The 15,136-nt window shown below is 35.6% G+C and overlaps 2 protein-coding genes across 2 annotated transcripts; one reads left to right on the top strand and one right to left on the bottom strand.

Moving 5' to 3' along the window:
* The first annotated feature begins 179 nt into the window (after positions 1 to 179).
* LOC107021320 (general transcription and DNA repair factor IIH helicase subunit XPD) lies at positions 180 to 8,949 on the top strand. The gene is made up of 12 exons (XM_015221959.2): positions 180 to 719; positions 1,633 to 1,913; positions 2,763 to 2,839; positions 2,934 to 3,337; positions 3,896 to 4,089; positions 4,262 to 4,442; positions 4,581 to 4,705; positions 6,841 to 6,930; positions 7,150 to 7,228; positions 7,315 to 7,391; positions 7,658 to 7,766; positions 8,352 to 8,949. The coding sequence occupies exons 1-12, from the start codon at positions 180 to 182 to the stop codon at positions 8,469 to 8,471; spliced, it is 2,277 nt and encodes a 758-aa protein (XP_015077445.1). The 3' UTR covers positions 8,472 to 8,949.
* Positions 8,950 to 13,870: 4,921 nt separating this feature from the next.
* Positions 13,871 to 14,785, bottom strand: LOC107021968. The gene has a single exon (XM_015222678.1). It carries the CDS (start codon positions 14,783 to 14,785, stop codon positions 13,871 to 13,873), a length of 915 nt encoding a protein of 304 aa, XP_015078164.1.
* Positions 14,786 to 15,136: the final 351 nt, after the last annotated feature.

The following is a 15,136-nucleotide window of genomic DNA, read 5'->3' as shown; positions in this document are numbered from 1 at the left end:
ACCCCCCCCCCCACCCCAAACTACCCCTCACTCTTTGCCGCTTTACTGTTAAATCCCATACAACATTAGGGTCTAAAGAAGAACTTCCATAAATTTAGGTCTCAATTTTTCTTCAAAAAAAACTCACCAAGATTCAATTTTTTCACTCAGAAAACAAGAAAATCAGCAAACCCCAGAAGATGAAATTCCAATTAGAAGATGTAACAATCTATTTTCCATATGATAACATATATCCAGAACAGTATCAATACATGTTAGAGCTCAAAAGAGCTTTAGATGCAAAAGGGCATTGTCTTCTTGAAATGCCTACAGGAACTGGTAAAACAATTGCTTTACTTTCTTTAATTACAAGTTACAGACTTTCAAAACCATCAAATCCAATTAAGCTTCTTTATTGTACAAGAACTGTACATGAAATGGAGAAAACATTAGCTGAGCTTAAATTGTTGTATAATTATCAGTTACAGCATTTCGGGCCGGGGGCTCGAATGCTGGCAATTGGGTTGTCATCAAGAAAGAATTTGTGTGTGAACCCATCTGTGGTTTCTGCTGAGAATAGGGATTCTGTTGATGCTGGTTGTAGGAAACTTACTGCTAGTTGGGTTAGAGCAATTGCTGTTGAAAATCCAAATATTCCTACTTGTTCCTATTATGAGAATTATGATACTGCTGATAAGGCTGGTACTTCCACTTTGCCTGCTGGAGTTTATACTTTGCAGGTATATCTCTCACCCTTCAATCAATGCATGATTAATTATGCCTCGATCCCAACTTAGTTGGAGTTAGCTAGATGAATGTGGTTTATTATTTCTATATGCTTTAAATGGTTATAGTCAAGTGAAAGATAACTTTTTTTGTTTGCTTCGTGTGGAAATAGATTAGTTGTTCTTGACTTTGCTTTTTGAGGGTTCAATGACATCTATTATATAAACTAGGCATAATACATAAACAAACACTTAAACTTGGCCTCAACTAACAAGTAAGCACACCAACTTTGATAGAGCATATTTTGACATCTCACCTTGGTCTCAACTGGTACCTAAACAATTTACTCCCTCCGTTTCAAAAAGAATGACCATATTTCCTTTTTAGTCCGTTTCAAAAAGAATGATCCCTTTCTTTTTTTGGTAACACTTTAACTTTCCACGTGACATGTTTAAGACCACAAGATTAAAGGGCATTTTGGTATATTTGACATAACTTTGATTTAGAACCACAAAGATTAAAAAGTCTTCTTTCTTTTCTTAAACTCCGTTCCAAGTCAAACTAGGCCATCCTCTTTGAAACGGAGGGAGTAACTCGTCTCTACTGTGTCTCGTGGACACCTGATGTGGACGTGGCACATAAATTTTGGAGGTGTTTAGATGATCATTTTGTTGATTGGAGTGTTCAACTGACACAGTGGAGGTGAGTTGAGGTGACTAGATGTGCATATTCGAAGTTGGAGTGCTTACTTTGTTTGAGTGTCCGTGTATGTATTATGCCTATAATCTAATGTGGTTGGATAAGGGGTTATAGTGAAACAATTGATTGTGCAGCGGTGAAGAGTTTTTCTGCATTATATGTTGTAAAGACTGTTTCTTCACTAGAACATTTACTGTCATGATTAAGGCTGTTTCTGCATTTTTATAGGAGCTAAGATTGTATGGTAAGGAGAAAGGCTGGTGCCCGTACTTTCTGGCGAGGCATATGGTGCAGCAGGCAAATGTTGTGGTTTACAGCTACCAATACCTGCTTGATCCCAAGGTTGCTGGTATCATATCAAAGGAGATGGAGAGAGAGTGTGTCGTAGTGTTTGATGAGGCCCATAATATAGACAATGTATGTATTGAGGCACTTAGTGTCAGTGTGAGGAAGCAAACACTTGAAGGGGCAACAAGGAATCTCAGTAGGATGTCTAATGAAATTGAAAGGTAAATATCTTCTGTGACAATTACCTCTTCTTTTTTATGACAATCTTTTAACAACCAAGCAAAAAACAATTACCTCTTCTTGTCACAATGACTCATAAGATATCGTTTTTGAGTTGTAAATTTCTCCCAATAATGAATATATTTAGTTTCAAGAATTCATGGTAAGAATCAATTTTGATATAATAAGAAGTTAAAATAGGATTAACAAAAACTCTGTTAGAAGAAGTTCTCTCAGGCACTAATATCGTGTTTATAGTCTAGCTCGATATTTCCTACTTTCCTCTTCTCCGGTGATCCTTCTGATCACCAGAATGTACCTTTCTCCTTTCTTTCTTTATTGTCTTTCTTCATTTCTCCATAGCTAGCACTCTAAGGGCATTGCCTGTATTTACAACCACAAATATCAACACTGCTCCAAAGTTCAAAGGAGCATAAGTACAACTTCACTCAACTTAGTAAGTATCACTGACTCCCTAATTCAAGGATGACGCGAGACTTTGTAAACAATAATGGAATATAAGCAAATCAAAACATTGTAAAACATTTTTCATTATAAAATATTATAAAGCATTTCATGCTGAACCATGGTTTGCATATTCTTACTTGATAGCATAGAAGTATAAATTTTCTAATAGCATTTGAATTCTGTTTCATGCTGTAGTTTTCTGGGTCAAAAATGATTGAAATACGTTGGAGATTGTTCAATCTATTATATATGATGTAATGATCTGTTATAACCCTCTCTTGGACAATCCCTGTAAAGGCAAATGCGTAAAGAAAAAAGAAGAAAAGTAAAGTAAAAGGATGGTGAGATACCCATGTTTGGCTAACATCTTGCATGGTAGGAAGGCTGAAGGCTACTGATGCTGGTCGATTGCGGGTTGAGTATAATCGTCTAGTTGAGGGTCTAGCTCAAAGACTGCCCGGTATGTTGATTAAAGTGTTCGTTCACGATGTACGTCTAATCTTGTGCTAGTGATAGTAAGCCAAGTTTCTTTCTCATCTATCTTCTTTGTACAGCTCAGGATGTATGGCTTGCTAATCCCGCCTTGCCTGATGACATCATGAAGGAGGCAGTGCCAGGAAATATAAGGAAAGCAGAGCACTTCTTGTCTGTTTTGCGAAGATTTGTCCAGTATCTTAATGGGCGTCTGGAGACTGATAATGTAGAAAAAGAAGGCCCTGTTGCCTTTGTTGCTTCTATTAATACACAAGTTGGAATTGATCAAAAGATGTTAAAATTTTGTTATGATAGGCTTCACTCCCTTATGTTAACCCTGGAGATTACTGATACAGATGAGTTTCTGCATATACAAACTGTTTGTGACCTTGCCACGTTGGTAGGGACGTACACTCGGGGCTTTTCCATTATAATTGAACCATATGACGAGAGGATGCCACATATTCCTGATCCTGTCCTGCAGGTGCGTGTTTGCTTCTCTCGGGACATATTTGTCTAGCTTTGTGATTTACTTGGCTTGAGTTAAATACTATATATTGAAAATTATTGTCATTAGTTTCTAAATATATTACCATTCAGATGTTGGATTTTTGAGTGCACTGGTCTTTATTTGTTCTCAAGACGCTTACTTGTCTAGCTTTGTCATTTACTTGTCTTGAGTTAAATACTATATATTGAAAATTATTGTTATTAGTTTCTAAATATTTTACCATTCAGATGTTGGATTTTCGAGTGCACTGGTCTTTTATTTGTTCTCAAGGCACTTACGATTGTGATGCCTCTTACCTGAGTGGGGAATCAATTTGTCTTTCTTTATATTAATCTTTTTGTAATGATTGCCTCTAATTAGTCTAATCATAGTCCATGTCTCCTGTAATGCACATCTGTCCATAAAAATATTGCTATATTGTTTTGAAATGCATATTACTGGGAAGATATCTAAATTGCCATTGATAATTTTTTAAGTTGCTTTACAATTAGTGCTCAAATTTCTTACATCAGAAATATTTTGGCTTGCCAGCTTACCTGTCACGATGCCTCTCTTGCCATAAAGCCTGTTTTTGAACGATTCCAATCTGTTGTGATTACCTCGGGGACCCTCAGTCCAATTGATCTCTATCCTCGTCTTCTCAATTTTAATCCGGTAGTAAGTCGAAGCTTCAAGATGTCACTGACAAGGGATTGCATATGCCCAATGGTCCTTACGCGGGGAAGGTAAACATTTGACTAGCTGTTGACCTCATGACTATACCTATCTCAACTCCCAAACCCACTCACAAGATGTGGATGAGAAGAAGAGCATATATCCTGTTTGAGTGTTTCTTAGCTTGATTATGTTGAAGAATTTGGTACATGTTATCTGTTTTGTGTTTCTCTTTAACTGCAGTGATCAGCTTCCTGTAAGCACTAAGTATGACCTGAGAAGCGATCCGGGCGTTGAGAAAAATTATGGGAAGCTTTTGCTAGAAATGGTTTCTGTTGTTCCAGATGGGGTTGTCTGTTTTTTTGTCAGTTACTCTTATATGGATGGAATTGTCAATAGTTGGCATGAATCAGGAATATTAAAGGTGCCACTACACCTTTATTTTGTTCTCTTCTCAACTTTCTGAACTAATTGAGAACGTTTAAAGCTTAACAACAATGCCTTATCACACATGTGGCTACTTCTCTCTGTTGTTTTTTCTTATCATCATTATATGATGCAGGATATAATGCAATATAAACTTGTATTTATCGAGACCCAAGATGTTGTAGAGACTACATTGGCTTTGGATAATTATCGCAAGGCTTGTGATAGTGGGAGGGGTGCGGTTTTCTTCTCAGTTGCTAGGTGAATCTTTTTTTTTTTGAGTTTATGCATTTAACAATTTTTTATTTCCATGCCTTGTTTCTTATGTGCCAAACACAAATTACCAGTCTTAAATTTCTATCAAATGTGCAAGTGAGTTGTTTTAGGTTGAACATGCACTAAATTCTTTGTTTTTGATATTCTCTTCTTTTCGAATATACTTGAAATAAGTGAGAAAGTTGTACTTCCTTCAATTTGCTTGATTGGTTTTGACTTGGCCCGAAGTTTAAGAAAGTAAAGAAGACTTTGGAATCTTGTAGTTTTAGTTTAAAGATATTAGAATGTACCAAAATGCCCTTTGATCTTGTGGTTTTAAACATGTCACGTGGAAAGTTGAAATTAAGGAGTTTCCAAAAAAAGGAAAGAGGCATTCTTTTTTGAAACGGACTAAAAAGGAAGTAAGAAACAAATTGGAACGGAGGGAGTAATATTTTTAGTTCTAGACCTAATTCTTTGTTATTGCCTTTCTCAATGTTGGACTAGCTTCCAAAGCTAATTAGCTAGATTAATTCCCAAATGATGATACTGGATTTGTTCAAAGTTTCTCTTTAAATTGGAATACAATTTTCTTTTTCTCAAAAAAGAAAAATAAAAAAATTGGAAGACAACTTTTAGGTTACCTTGGCTAAGTTTGCCATGTTGTAACAGATATAGGAATTACATTGGCTTAATTCATAGTTTCGAAACTCTTTTTGTAGTTTTTTATTTTTCAATTTTAATTAATGTGGTAGACTTTTTTTGTTTGATATATTTATGTGTTATGATTCTTTCTTTCTCCTAACTTTGACCATTCTATTCCTTCACCATCATAAACTAGGGGTCAGCATTTCACTTGTTTCTGCCAGTTTCCATTACTTCTGTTCTGCAATTGAATCAACTCATACTTCTGAAAATGCGAAAATGATATTTGAACAAAAATGAGTTCAAAGCTATTCCAGTTTTGTTTTGTACCAGGTTTTCATTTTGCCTAATCTATTTTTGGGTTTTGCATCTTCTCTCTCTCTCTTTGCTTTGTTTTTGTTAAGCTGCTTCAATTAGACAATTACACTTTTGGCGTAAACTAAAGATGCATGAAACCTAAGGCAGCTCTCTGCTGCTTATCTGTATGTATCTGTTAATGGTAAAAATAATTTCAAACTGAAACTGGACTGGAAGTTCAAGATTTGTAAAGGTATTCAAAGCTGACCAAGTAAAGAAAAAGTGGACCAGAAAGTTTGATTGGTAGTTTCAGTAAACTGTATAACGTGCACAAGTTTGATTGGTAGTTTCAGTAAACTGTATAATGTGCACTTATTGAGTAGAACTTCTATTACATAATTCTTCATAAAAGAATCTATTACATAATTATTCTTAGCTCAAACTGCTAAGAAAATTCTACCATTGCACAATTACTTCCGATCTTTCGTTTGCCGTGTTACCTTTAAGGGAAAATGCCTATTGCTGATGTGTTTTAGTTCCTTTCTTTTGATTCCTCTCTCTATAAGGGAAATTATGAATGGTTGTCAACCAATTTTATCAAAAGCAAATAGCGAAAAAAAAGCTCTAAGGTCCGTCATCCTGGGGTTTTGAGTGCAAAGCGCAAATACAACATTGACTTGCATAAAAAAGCTCAAAGGGAGAAACAATACAAAAAATTATATATGTTTAGTCCAAAACTAATAATTATAACCATGAATGACAAATATATGAACAAAGTAAATATAAAAAAATCACGATTAAGTAAAATTTCATTTGGTTGGTTTGCCTCTTCAAAGGAGTCTCATTGGCAAGAAAAAGTATGCCTTAGAACCTTGATGATGACACTGAAGTGAAGTGCACATTAAGTGAGACAAAGCGCTCAACACGTTTTTAACCTCGCTTCAGGGCTTAACCGCACTTTTGATGACACTGTTGCCATCTATCTGGAAGGAAAGTTGTTTAAACTTGTAGAGAGAGTTGGTTATTTTGAAACATAACTTTGTAAGGTTTCCATGAGACTACTTAATTCAGTGTTTGTATCAACTGCAAAAGTGCAAATATCATTTTTTGCAGCAATGATGACGTGAAATCTAGTGCAAATTGATTTGGTATACCCCTATTGACATTGAACTTAACGATGTCCATGTGTTACTGTGCAGGGGAAAAGTGGCTGAAGGTATAGACTTTGATAGACACTATGGGAGGCTTGTTATCATGTTTGGCGTTCCATTCCAGTACACATTAAGCAGGTTAGTATAACATTGTGTTAGGCTTCACTTCCCTTATGATCTAATGATGAGAGGGTGGTTCTCTTTTTAATCAGAAGGAAGTTTCAATGGCACATCCTTTTGATGTAATATCAAAATATTGTTCTTTCTTTTTAATCAGATAATCCATTCACAGATAGAGACACGTGAATTTTATCTTTTAGGCTATATATTGCACCTTGAGCTGAGTTAAAATTGCAGAATATTGCTTGCACGATTGGAATATCTGAGGGAGACCTTTCAAATAAAAGAGGGCGATTTTCTGACTTTTGATGCTTTGGTACTTCCCGACTCGGTTATAGTCCTTATAATCTGTATTTGTTTTTTTTTTTCTCCGTTATTTAATTATTTACCATATGTTTCCAGAGGCAAGCTGCTCAATGTGTGGGTCGAGTTATTCGTTCAAAGGCAGATTATGGCATGATGATTTTTGCTGATAAAAGGTTTGCTTCTTCTCTGTGTCAGTTATATAATGTGAATAGAAAAACTAGGAAGTGAAACAAAAATTAGAAATGATCACAAGCAACTGGTGATGTTTTACCGACCTCTTATCTATTATACTAACCTACACTCTATATTATCGACAAATTTACAATGTGCCAAGAAATTATTGTCTTGAATATGTTCTAGCCCTCCCCCACAACACACACACCAAAAAATATTGGATAAAGATGCTTATGATGCCTTCCCTCTTGTATCCTGTGATCAGATATAGCCGTCATGATAAGCGCTCCAAGTTGCCTGGATGGATACTTTCACATTTACGTGATGCTCACCTGAACTTAAGTACAGACATGGCCGTGTATATAGCAAAAGAGGTGAGTAGTATTAGTTTTATGTTTTGCTGTTAACTGTTCCCAGCATGCCATTAACAGTCAGATCCATCAGAGAACCATTCTGAGGATCATAAAATGTGCTATGCATCTTTCGGAGGATCTTCTTATTTATTCTGTTTGATTTAAAAAATAGTTCTGTTTTGTCCGTATCTTAGGTCGTACGGGAAGCGGGCTGGGGTTTGGATGTTACGGTTGGACTATTCTAGTGAAGATAGCTAGGTTTGAATTTCTGTACATTCTATGACAGAAGCCTCAAGCAGTGGAAAATATAGAGAACTACTCTTATAGTGCTAGTCCAAAGGTAGGGATAAGGTCTGCGTACACTTTACCCTCCCCAGACCCCATTAGTGGATTACACTGGGTATGTTGTCGTATAATAGTGGACTGATGTGAACTTAAATTGATCGACATGAATCAATGAGGATTTATATAGTCAAGCCTAGCTGGTTTGGAATCGAGTAGTTGTTGTTTTGATAATGACACTTTACCCTCCCCAGACTCAATTTGATTGCATTTATAGATACTGGTACTTCTAATTATAAATCTTTACTACTCCCCTGGATGCAGTTTTTGAGAAAAATGGCTCAACCATATGATAAGAACGGTGCACTGGGCAAGAAAACTCTACTGTCACAAGAAGACTTGGAGAATATGATCACCGGCCCTGATGGGGAAATGTTGCTTTAAGTGCCAGTACTAGGTGAGAAGTCATTTTCGCTAATCTGTTCCCCGGAATTCTCAGTGTTCTATATGTGGAACAGCACGATTACTACATCAGTTAAAATTTCAAGCGAACTGATTCCTGTTAAAGATTTGTAGCAACCTTCAGTTTTGGGCGACTTCGCTACGTTTAGAGCTGACTTCATTGGAATTTAATGAAAACTTGTACATTTCCGGATCTCTGAGACTTTCTTGGTTTTTTTTTTTAAAGTCGGAATAGGTTTTTCTAAAAAAGTTTACATAACATGGATGTTGCTTGTCTATTGGTGTAGACAGATGTATTTATTTTCTACGGAAGCTGATTGTCGCTAAGTCTGTTCATGCAAAAATGTATCAGTGGTAAATTATGGTTTGATTCTCAGTTGTAGGGAAATGAAAATTTTGTTTATCAATTATAAATTGCAGTGTATCTCAAGTTATCAACTTGATGAATCCATTTTGAAAATGTGTTATGCATATGTTTCAAATGTATGGACAATAGACCTATCGTTACTGCTAATATAATCTATTATTGATATCTTTTTTGGTTTCTTTATAAGTCGACGGTCACCGGAAATAGTTTTCCTTCCTGCAAAGGTAGAGATAAGGTCGGAGTATATCTTGTCCTTTCAAGACTTCACTTATGGAGTACTCTTACATTGTTGTAGTTTATACCTTCTGCTGTTTATGTTCATTGTGTGGTGACTTTTATATATATGTGTATATATAAAATGTAATACAAAAAATATATTTAGACTTCTTGATAGGAGGATAACGAGATCGATGATAAGGGTAGAAGATTAACACATTGCATTTTTTTTCTCATTGATATTTTTATTATTATTATTACATGTTACTTTATTTGTTTAAATTGTCATGTTGTTTGTTGTGTTGTTCTTTTCTCGAGTATTTCAACAATAAATTATTTATTATTGTATTACATTTTGTAGCCTATTTAAAAAATCTTTGCTTGAGTCGAGAATATTGAAAATAGTTTCTCTATTTGTGTATATCTTACATATTTCAAACTTCATTTATGAAATTATATTGGATATTTTATAGAAACTCTTGATGATAATTCGGATTTAGTTCAAACTCTAATATGAGTGTTAGATATCAGGTAGAAAAATAAAAAGAAATAAACTCTGTTTGAGCTTAAATTTGTGGGTCCATCAATTATGAATGATCTATCAGATAATATTATTTGTTTGCAAAAGAAGAAGGTGAAAATATGCATGAAAAATGACGGGATTGTTGTAAAATCAAGATTATAAGAAGAAGACAAGAGAAATAGATGTAGGAGAAGACTTTCTTTTATTCAAGTATATATATAAGTTTCATATGTATATATTACAATAGTGAATGAACAACCCTATTTATAGAGTGAGAAATCATTCCAAAGGTCACCATATTAAGTATCATAATAAATAGATACATACTTATCCAAAAAGGTTCATGTAACCTAGTGAATATGAATGGTTGTTCATGTACTAACTTTATGGACTATCCACTTATTTAATGGATTTATAACACTCCCCCTTGGATGTCCATAGATATTGTGCCTCGTTAAAACCTTACTAGAAAAAAACCCTGTGGGAAAAAATTCTAGTGAAGGAAAAAGAGTACACATATCTTTTGATACGCATTATTTGCTGCCTCATTAAAAACCTTTCTAGGAAAACCCAATGGGACAAAACCTAGATTAAGGAAAAAAGAGTACAGTGCGTATTTTACTCCCCCTGATAAAAACCACGATTCAGATGGTTAAGTTTCCGCATTCCAATTTTGTGAACCATCTTCTCAAGAGTTGAGGCCGGTAAAGATTTAGTAAATAAATCTGCTGGATTATCACTCGAACGAATTTGTCGCACATCAATATCACCATTCTTCTGGAGATCATGTGTGAAGAATAATTTTGGTGAAATGTGTTTCGTTCTATCTCCTTTTATAAAGCCTCCTTTTAATTGAGCTATGCATGCAGCATTGTCTTCAAAGAGTATTGTGGGTATCTTGACGTCACACTTCAAACCACATCTTTCTTTGATAGAATGTATTACTGATCTTAACCATACACATTCTCTACTTGCTTCATGAATGGCTATTATCTCAGCATGATTTGAAGAAGTAGCGACAATAGACTGCTTCATAGATCGCCATGATATAGCAGTACCTCCATATGTGAACAGATAGCCTGTTTGTGATCGAGCTTTATGTGGGTCAGATAAATAACCTGCATCTGCATGACCAACAAGATCTGCACTATCTTTGTTAGTATAAAACAGACCCATATCACTAGTTCCCCTTAGATATCGCAATATATGTTTAACTCCATTCCAATGTCTTCGTGTAGGGGAAGAACTATATCTTGCTAACAAATTAACAGAAAATGCTATGTCAGGTCTCGTAGCATTAGCAAGATACATAAGTGCCCCAATTGCACTAAGATAAGGTACTTCTGGACCAAGAGGTTCCTCATTCTCTTCTTGAGGTCGGAATGGATCCTTACTCACTTCAAGTGATCGGACAACCATTGGAGTACTTAATGGATGTGCTTTGTCCATGTAAAATCGTTTCAAGATTTTCTCAGTATAGGCAGATTGATGGATGAAGACCCCGTCTACTAAATATTCTATTTGTAGTCCAAGACAAATTTTTGTCTTTCCAAGGTCTTTCATCTCAAATTCTTCCTTTAGATATTCAATTGCCTTTTGAACCTCTTCTGGAGTTCCAATGAGATTAATGTCATCAACATAAACAGCAAGAATAACAAATCCCAATGTTGTTTTCTTAATAAATATACAAGGACAAATGACATCGTTTATATAACCTTGTTTTATCAAGTACTCACTGAGGCGATTATACCACATGCGCCCTGATTGTTTTAAGCCATATAATGACTTTTGTAATCTGATTGAATATATTTCCCGAGATTTTGAACTACATGCTTCAGGCATTTTAAGTCCTTCTGGAACTTTCATATAAATTTCATTATCAAGTGAACCGTAAAGGTAAGCTGTAACCACATCCATTAGACGAATTTCAAGATTTTCATGTACAGCTAAACCGATGAGATATCGAAAAGTTATTGCATCCATAACAGGTGAATATGTTTCTTCATAGTCGACACCAGGTCGTTGAGAGAATCCTTGTGCAACAAGGCGTGCCTTGTATCTTACAATCTCATTTCTCTCATTTCTTTTTCGTACAAAGACCCATTTATAGCCAATTGGTTTAACATCACTAGGCGTTTGGACTACTGGTCCAAAAACCTCACGCTTAGCAAGTGAATTCAATTCTGATTCAATTGCTTCTTTCCATTTTGGCCAATCATGTCTTTGTCGACATTCTTCGACGGATAGAGGTTCAAGATCCTCATTTCCTTGCATAATGTTAAGTGCAACATCATATGCGAAAACATTATCCACTATGATTTTTGATCGATCTAAACTTATCCCATCACCTGTAGAAGAACTTATTGAGAGTTCTTCATTTACTTGAGTCTCGGGTTCACTGATTTCTTCAGGAATATCAGGATTAATCAGATCTTGAATTTCTTCGTGAAATTCTTTTGTAGTGTCATTTTTTGTACTTCTTTTTCTAGGATTCTTATCTTTTGAACCCAATGGTCTACCACGCTTCAGGCGTATTTGTGATTCAGAAGCTATGACACTTGTAGATGGTCCTTTTGGGACGTCGATTCGGATAGGCACATTTACTGCAGGAATATGTGACTTTGTTATCCTTTTTGAATCAGTAAATGCGTCTGGCATTTGATTTGCTATGTTTTGCAAATGGATGATCTTCTGGACCTCTTGTTCACACACAGGGGAGCGTGGATCAAAATGAGATAATGACGAAACTTTCCATGCAATTTCACTTTTAAGTTTATTTTTCTCTCCCCCTAATTGCGGAAAATTTGTTTCATCAAATCGACAATCTGCAAATCTTGCAGTGAATAAATCTCCCGTCAATGGCTCAAGGTAGCGAATTATTGAGGGTGAATCAAACCCAACATATATGCCTAACCTTCTTTGAGGGCCCATCTTGGTGCGCTGAGGTGGTGCTACAGGCACATATACAGCACATCCAAAAATTCGAAGATGAGCAATATTTGGTTCATGACCAAATACCAATTGTAATGGGGAGTATTTATTATAATGAGTCGGTCTGAGACGAACAAGTGATGCTGCATGTAAGATAGCATGACCCCAAACAGTAGTAGGCAACTCACTTTTCATAAGTAGAGGTCTTGCTATCAATTGTAAGCGCTTAATAAATGACTCAGCAAGGCCATTTTGAGTATGAACATGAGCTACAGGATGTTCAACTTTTATCCCTACCGATACGCAATAAGCATCAAAAGCTTGGGATGTGAATTCGCCAGCATTATCAAGACGAATTGTCTTAATGGGATAATCTGGAAATTGCGCTCTTAATCGTATCATTTGTGCCAATAATTTTGCAAACGCCAGGTTGCGAGATGATAAGAGGCACACATGAGACCATCTTGAAGATGCGTCTATTAGGACCATAAAATATCTAAACGACCCACTAGATGGGTGAATAGGTCCACAAATATCCCCATGTATTCGTTCCAAAAATTGAGGGGATTCAATGTTAACCTTCATTGGTGATGGCCTAGTAATCAATTTGCCTTGGCAGCAAGCAGCACATGAAAACTCATCATTTGTAAGAATCTTCAGGTTCTTTAATGGATGACCATTTGAGTTTTCAATGATTCGTCTCATCATTATTGATCCAGGATGACCTATTCGGTCATGCCAAAGCACAAAAGTCTTTAAGTCAGTAAACTTCTGGTTTACGATAGAGTGTGCTTCAATCGTACTTATTTTTGCATAATACAGGCCAGAAGATAAAGTTGATAATTTCTCCAATACATATTTCTGGTTTGAGACAATCTTGGTAATACCAAGGTATTCAACATTCATTTCATTTATTGTCTCAACATGATATCCATTTCGGCGAATATCTTTAAAACTTAACAGGTTTCTTGGGGATTTAGAAGAGAACAAAGCATCTTCTATGACAAGTTTTGTCCCCTTAGGCAGAAATATAGTAGCTCTTCCGGAGCCTTCTATTAAGTTTGAATTACCAGAAATTGTAGTAACATTTGCTTTTCTTCTAAGCAAGTAGGAGAAGTATTTCTCATCTTTGAATATGGCGTGCGTTGTTCCACTATCAATTATACAAATATCTTCATGATTGATCATTGAGGTATCCATATATTCTTCAAGATAAAAGATATAAAAGAAATAAACATTATAATATTATTACTAAACAAAAACAATACACAACCTTTTAGTTATTTACAAATCTAGGAAAACATATTCATACTAGTTCATATAAACGACGAAAATGAAATATATTTATATTATCACAGACCCATCACCTATCAGGTGATCTATCTTTCCTTCGGGGTTCTCAAAGAAATCCGCTACATCTAGATGCATGGGTTCAACAGTATCTTCCGTGATAAAGTTGGCTTCTGCGTTATTTTTCACCTCCTTCAGGGAAGCTTGATATAACTCAACCAGGTGCCTTGGCGTACGACAGGTACGTGACCAATGTCCTTTTCCTCCACATCGATAACATTTGTTGTCTGAATTTTTCTTCTGCACTACGTCATGTTTTTCATTCTTCTTTTTACACTGCTGGTGTTGAATGTTATTATTTAGTGCAAGACGATCACCATGATTGAGATTTCTTCCTCGACCACGACCACGGCCACGACTGGGGCCACGACCTTTTTCACGCTTAGATTGGTGAAAATTTGCCGTATTTACTTCAGGAAATGGCATAGAACCAGTAGGTCGACTTTCATGGTTTTTCATCAGTAAATCATTATGTTGTTCAGCAACAAGGAGATGTGAGATTAATTCGGAATACTTTTTAAATCCCATTTCTCGGTATTGCTGCTGCAGAAGCATACTCGAGGCAGGGAAAGTGGAAAACGTTTTTTCCAGCATATCATGGTCAGTGATATTTTCTCCACATAATTTTAATTGTGAGATAATTTTAAACATAGAAGAGTTATACTCACTGATAGATTTAAAATCTTGAAGTCTCAAGTGGATCCAATCATAACGTGCCTGTGGAAGGACAACCAACTTCAGGTGGTCATATCTATCTTTTAAATTGTTCCACAACACCAGAGGATCCTTAACAGTGAGATATTCCATTTTCAAACCCTCATCAAGGTGATGACGGAGAAATATCATCGCCTTAGCACGGTTTTGATTCGATGCTTGATTATTTTCTTGGATGGTGTCTGCTAGACCCATCGCATTAAGATGAATTTCTGCATCGAGTGCCCATGATAGATAGCTTTTTCCCGATATGTCTAGAGCAAGAAATTCAAGTTTAGAAAGATTAGACATTATTTAAAAATAAAGGAAATTCTTACCTCCGAGGCTTTGAAAGTCTTTACTTGAACTGGTAGAGACTCGTGCTGATAACGTGTTGTAAAATCAAGATTATAAGAAGAAGACAAGAGAAATAGATGTAGGAGAAGACTTTCTTTTATTCAAGTATATATATAAGTTTCATATGTATATATTACAATAGTGAATGAACAACCCTATTTATAGAGTGAGAAATCATTCCAAAGGTCACCATATTAAGTATCATAATAA

Source organism: Solanum pennellii, chromosome 6 (assembly GCF_001406875.1).
Source record: "Solanum pennellii chromosome 6, SPENNV200".
Classification (NCBI taxonomy): Eukaryota; Viridiplantae; Streptophyta; class Magnoliopsida; order Solanales; family Solanaceae; genus Solanum; species Solanum pennellii.
The sequence above is the reverse complement of the archived record's forward strand: the minus strand, read 5'-3'. Positions and strand labels throughout refer to the sequence as shown.

What these genes read in the sequence shown, in the direction of transcription:
- LOC107021320 (XM_015221959.2), top strand. Translation starts at nt 180, where the DNA reads ATGAAATTCCAATTAGAAGATGTAACAATCTATTTTCCATATGATAAC. An exon ending in ATGTCTAATGAAATTGAAAG is followed by an intron (nt 1,914 to 2,762) that starts GTAAATATCTTC and finishes CATGGTAGGAAG; the next exon opens with GCTGAAGGCTACTGATGCTG. An exon ending in ATGATTTTTGCTGATAAAAG is followed by an intron (nt 7,392 to 7,657) that starts GTTTGCTTCTTC and finishes TCCTGTGATCAG; the next exon opens with ATATAGCCGTCATGATAAGC.
- LOC107021968 (XM_015222678.1), bottom strand. Translation starts at nt 14,785, where the DNA reads ATGGGTCTAGCAGACACCATCCAAGAAAATAATCAAGCATCGAATCAA.